Below are 3,992 nucleotides of genomic sequence, written 5' to 3'. Positions count from 1 at the left end.
CTCACTGCTGGCAGCCTATTGTCAGCTGATCGACGCGCCAACCAGCGGAATGAAAACACAAACACGTGTGCTTTTATTGTTGTTGTCCAAGCGAGTCGCACGTCCCTTTTAACTCCGTCAATAAAAGTCCAGTTTTAGTATGTAAATCTCGCGTGTATTTTAATTTGTGTATCCGCATTTCGCGGTACATAACAGTGGCGACGAGTCGGTCGTGTAATTTACGCGAAATTCGTGAAATTTTCGCGAAATTACTTCCCCCACGCGGAAACGACGTCGGTGTGAGATGAATTCGAGTGATCATAACCACACTCCGGATCCAATCGCTGGATCGAATGGGACCGTCAACGGGCTCCCAAGTGGACAGCAGTTCCACCCGGCTGGCATGCAGCAAAGTTTTATTCGCCCCACACAGATCGGTCAGCAGCCACCGACGGGCCTTCTTCTACAGTTCCCCGGGCAACAGCAACAGCAGCAGCAGTCGGCGCAATCATCATCACACCACCTCTCAGCATCCGACGCACTTCTCACCCAGCTCCTCCAACAGCAACAAGCATTTGCCACACAAATGCTCAACCAGCAGCAGGAATTTATGCGACAGCAGCAGGAAATGTTCCTCCGTGCGATGTCATCGCTCAGCGTACAGGTACCGTCCAATCCTGAAGTGATTCTTGATTCGCTGTCAAATCACATCAAAGAATTCAGGTACGATCCGGACAACAACATCACTTTTGCTGCTTGGTACGCGAGATATAACGATCTGTTCTAGCAAGATGCTTCCCGTCTCGACAACGAAGCAAAAGTCCGTTTGCTTCTCAGGAAGCTGGGTGCTGCTGAACACGAACGGTACGTGAATTTTATTCTCCCCAAACTGCCGAAAGATTACCCATTCGACGAAACCGTGCGGAAATTGGGAATCTTGTTTGGTGCAGCTGAATCACTCATCAGCAAACGGTATCGCTGCCTGCAAACAACAAAATCACCCTCCGAGGATTTTGTTACATTTTCGTGCAGGGTAAACAAAAACAGCGTTGATTTCGAGCTGAGTAAATTAACCGAGGAGCAGTTTAAGTGCTTGCTGTTTGTTTGCGGGTTGAAGTCAGAGTGCGATGCCGACGTACGTACCAGACTGCTAGCGAAGATCGAAGATCGGAACGACGTTACCCTGGAGCAGCTATCGGAAGACTGCCAGCGGCTGATGTGCCTTAAACGGGATACAGCCATGATCGAGGGGACTACCGGACCAGCAGTGCAGTTCGTGGAGCGAAATCAGCAGCGATTTTCAAAAACCTTTCCGAAAAGTGTGAAACATAGTGCAAACAAAAACATTCCCCCAACCCCTTGTTGGAAGTGCGGCGCAATGCACTACACTCATGTGTGCCCCTATAAGGACCACAAGTGTAGTGATTGTGGCCAAAACGGACACCGTGAAGGTTATTGTGTAACCGAAAAAGAAAGTGAAAGGCCCTATCGCAAAAACCAAAACAAAAATTTTCGGGCACAATCTGTGAAAATGAAATCAGAGCAACAAAAACGAAAATTCGTGCAAGCAAAAATCAACAGTGCTGAAGTGCAGCTCCAGCTGGACACTGGGTCCGACATCAGTGTTGTGTCGAAGCGTGTGTGGGAGAAAATCGGGAAGCCTTCCACCACCCCCGCACTAGGCAAAGCATCCACTGCTTCTGGTGCCCCCCTCCAGCTGCTTTTCAAATTTGCATGTGACGTCAACGTCAATGGCCAGCAGCGCCGCGGCACATTCTACGTGGTCGACAAATCGCTCAACGTGCTTGGGATCGATTTGATCGACGCGTTTGGACTCTGGTCGGTGCCGATTTCATCTTTTTGTGACCAGATCACCAAACCGTCCACATCTTTGAATCAGCATGAACCAGCACTTCACCACAGCACCTTTCCACCCACAATCGAACGGTTTGGCCGAACGATGTGTGGACACTTTAGCGAGCCATTCGGGAATTACGAGAGGGGAGAAGTTCGGAACCAATAACATCTCCAACTTTTTCACCGATGTCCCGTTGCTCTTAACATCTCCTACTCCTCACCACCAAGCTCTGCTGATATGGTAGGGTTCCAGTCTGCCACCGATCAAACAGCTGTCCAGGTGCCTCGTCGTTCTTCTTGGACCAGAAGACCGCCGATCCGGATTAACCAGCACCAGCTGTATTAAGGGAGGAGATGTTAGGGCGTGAAACACCCTACAACAAAACCGCTGGGCTCACTGCTGGCAGCCTATTGTCAGCTGATCGACGCGCCAACCAGCGGAATGAAAACACAAACACGTGTGCTTTTATTGTTGTTGTCCAAGCGAGTCGCACGTCCCTTTTAACTCCGTCAATAAAAGTCCAGTTTTAGTATGTAAATCTCGCGTGTATTTTAATTTGTGTATCCGCATTTCCCGGTACATAACAGAAATCATAAACGCAATAAATTCAATTAAATCAAATGCGGTTGGAATGGATGATATTCCAATTAAACTTATAAAAATTTTACTGCCGTACATTTAACCAGCCTTGAAACATATTTTTGATTCAATTGTTAAAACTTCTAAGTTTCCTTTTCAATGGAAAAAGTCCAAAGTAATCCCAATTCCAAAAAAGGCTAAATCCCACGAATTATCAAACCTTAGACCAATCAGTATATTGAGCGCAACTTCAAAAAATTTTGAAAAATTAACAAAACATCAAATAACCGAATACCTAAATCATAATAATATGCTATTTGAATTTCAATCCGGATTTCGATCTTCTCACAGCACAGAAACTGCTCTCATGAAGGTACATAATGATATCGCGATAACTTTGGATAAAAAAGGAATTGCTACATTATAGATGATTGATTTCGCTAAAGCTTTTGATCGTGTTTCACACAATCAATTAATTAATAAACTGATTGCCAAATATAACTTCTCTGGTTCAGCCGTAAAAATGGTTCAGTCGTACCTTCAAGGACGTTCTCAAGCAGTTTTTTTCTAACGGTTGCCTTTCTGAATTTACTTCGATTGGCTCTGGAGTTCCTCAAGGATCAATTCTTGGGCCCTTGTTTTTCTCTCTTTTCATTAATGACCTTCCAACAGTCCTTAAACACTGCTCAATTCACCTTTTTGCAGATGATATTCAAATATATCTTTGCCAGAAAAATAATATAGATCTCATTGAATTTCTTAACAAAATAAATGAAGATCTTGCAAAAATTAATGAATGGTCTAGTTCTAACCTCCTACCCATAAATCCATCCAAAACAAAGGCTCTGTTCTTTGGAAGACAGTTACCCTTCTCAAATTTACCACAATTAGTTCTCAACAATACGGTAATTCAGTTCGTCTACTATGCTGAAAACCTCGGTATAATTTTTGATCGGGATCTCTCCTGGAACCGACAAATAAATGCTCAATGCAGCAAAATTTATGGTTCGATAAAGAGGCTAAATTTAACTACAAATCATCTGGACGGTAATACAAAACTTAAACTGTTCAAGACTTACGTTTTTCCTTTATTTATTTATGGTGATTTTCTGTATTCTAATGCTTCTGAACGATCTGTAAACAGATTACGCATAGCCCTCAATTCCTGTGTACGATATGTTTTCAAATTATCGCGATTCTCTCGAGTGTCACATCTACAAAAACTTCTCATCGGTAGTTCATTTGAAAATTTTTATAAGTATCGCTCTTGTGTAGTAATTCATAGAATCTTAAAAACGGGTACACCAAATTATTTAAAAACTTTGCTCACGCCACTAAGAAACTCGCGAACTGGCAATATCTTGATCCCTTCACATAGTTCGTCTTATTATGGTCGAACATTCTTTGTCAGAGGCACTGTCAATTGGAATAATCTTCCCATCGATTTAAAAATCATAAATAATAAATCGGAGTTTAAGAAGAGGTTGCTTGAAGAATTCATGGAGTAAAACGACATAGTTAGATAAATGATACTAGAACAAACAGACGGAACGATTAATCATTAGTTATTAAAAGA

General features: G+C 43.0%; 1 protein-coding gene across 1 annotated transcript; it reads left to right on the top strand.

Moving 5' to 3' along the window:
* Window positions 1–283: 283 nt before the first annotated feature.
* On the top strand, window positions 284–2,002 carry LOC129753792 (uncharacterized protein K02A2.6-like). The gene is made up of 2 exons (XM_055749639.1): window positions 284–738; window positions 817–2,002. Exons 1-2 carry the CDS (start codon window positions 284–286, stop codon window positions 2,000–2,002), a joined length of 1,641 nt encoding a protein of 546 aa, XP_055605614.1.
* The last annotated feature ends 1,990 nt before the right edge of the window (window positions 2,003–3,992 follow it).

This window comes from Uranotaenia lowii, chromosome 3, assembly GCF_029784155.1.
Source record: "Uranotaenia lowii strain MFRU-FL chromosome 3, ASM2978415v1, whole genome shotgun sequence".
Lineage (NCBI taxonomy): Eukaryota > Metazoa > Arthropoda > Insecta > Diptera > Culicidae > Uranotaenia > Uranotaenia lowii.
The sequence above is the reverse complement of the archived record's forward strand: the minus strand, read 5'-3'. Positions and strand labels throughout refer to the sequence as shown.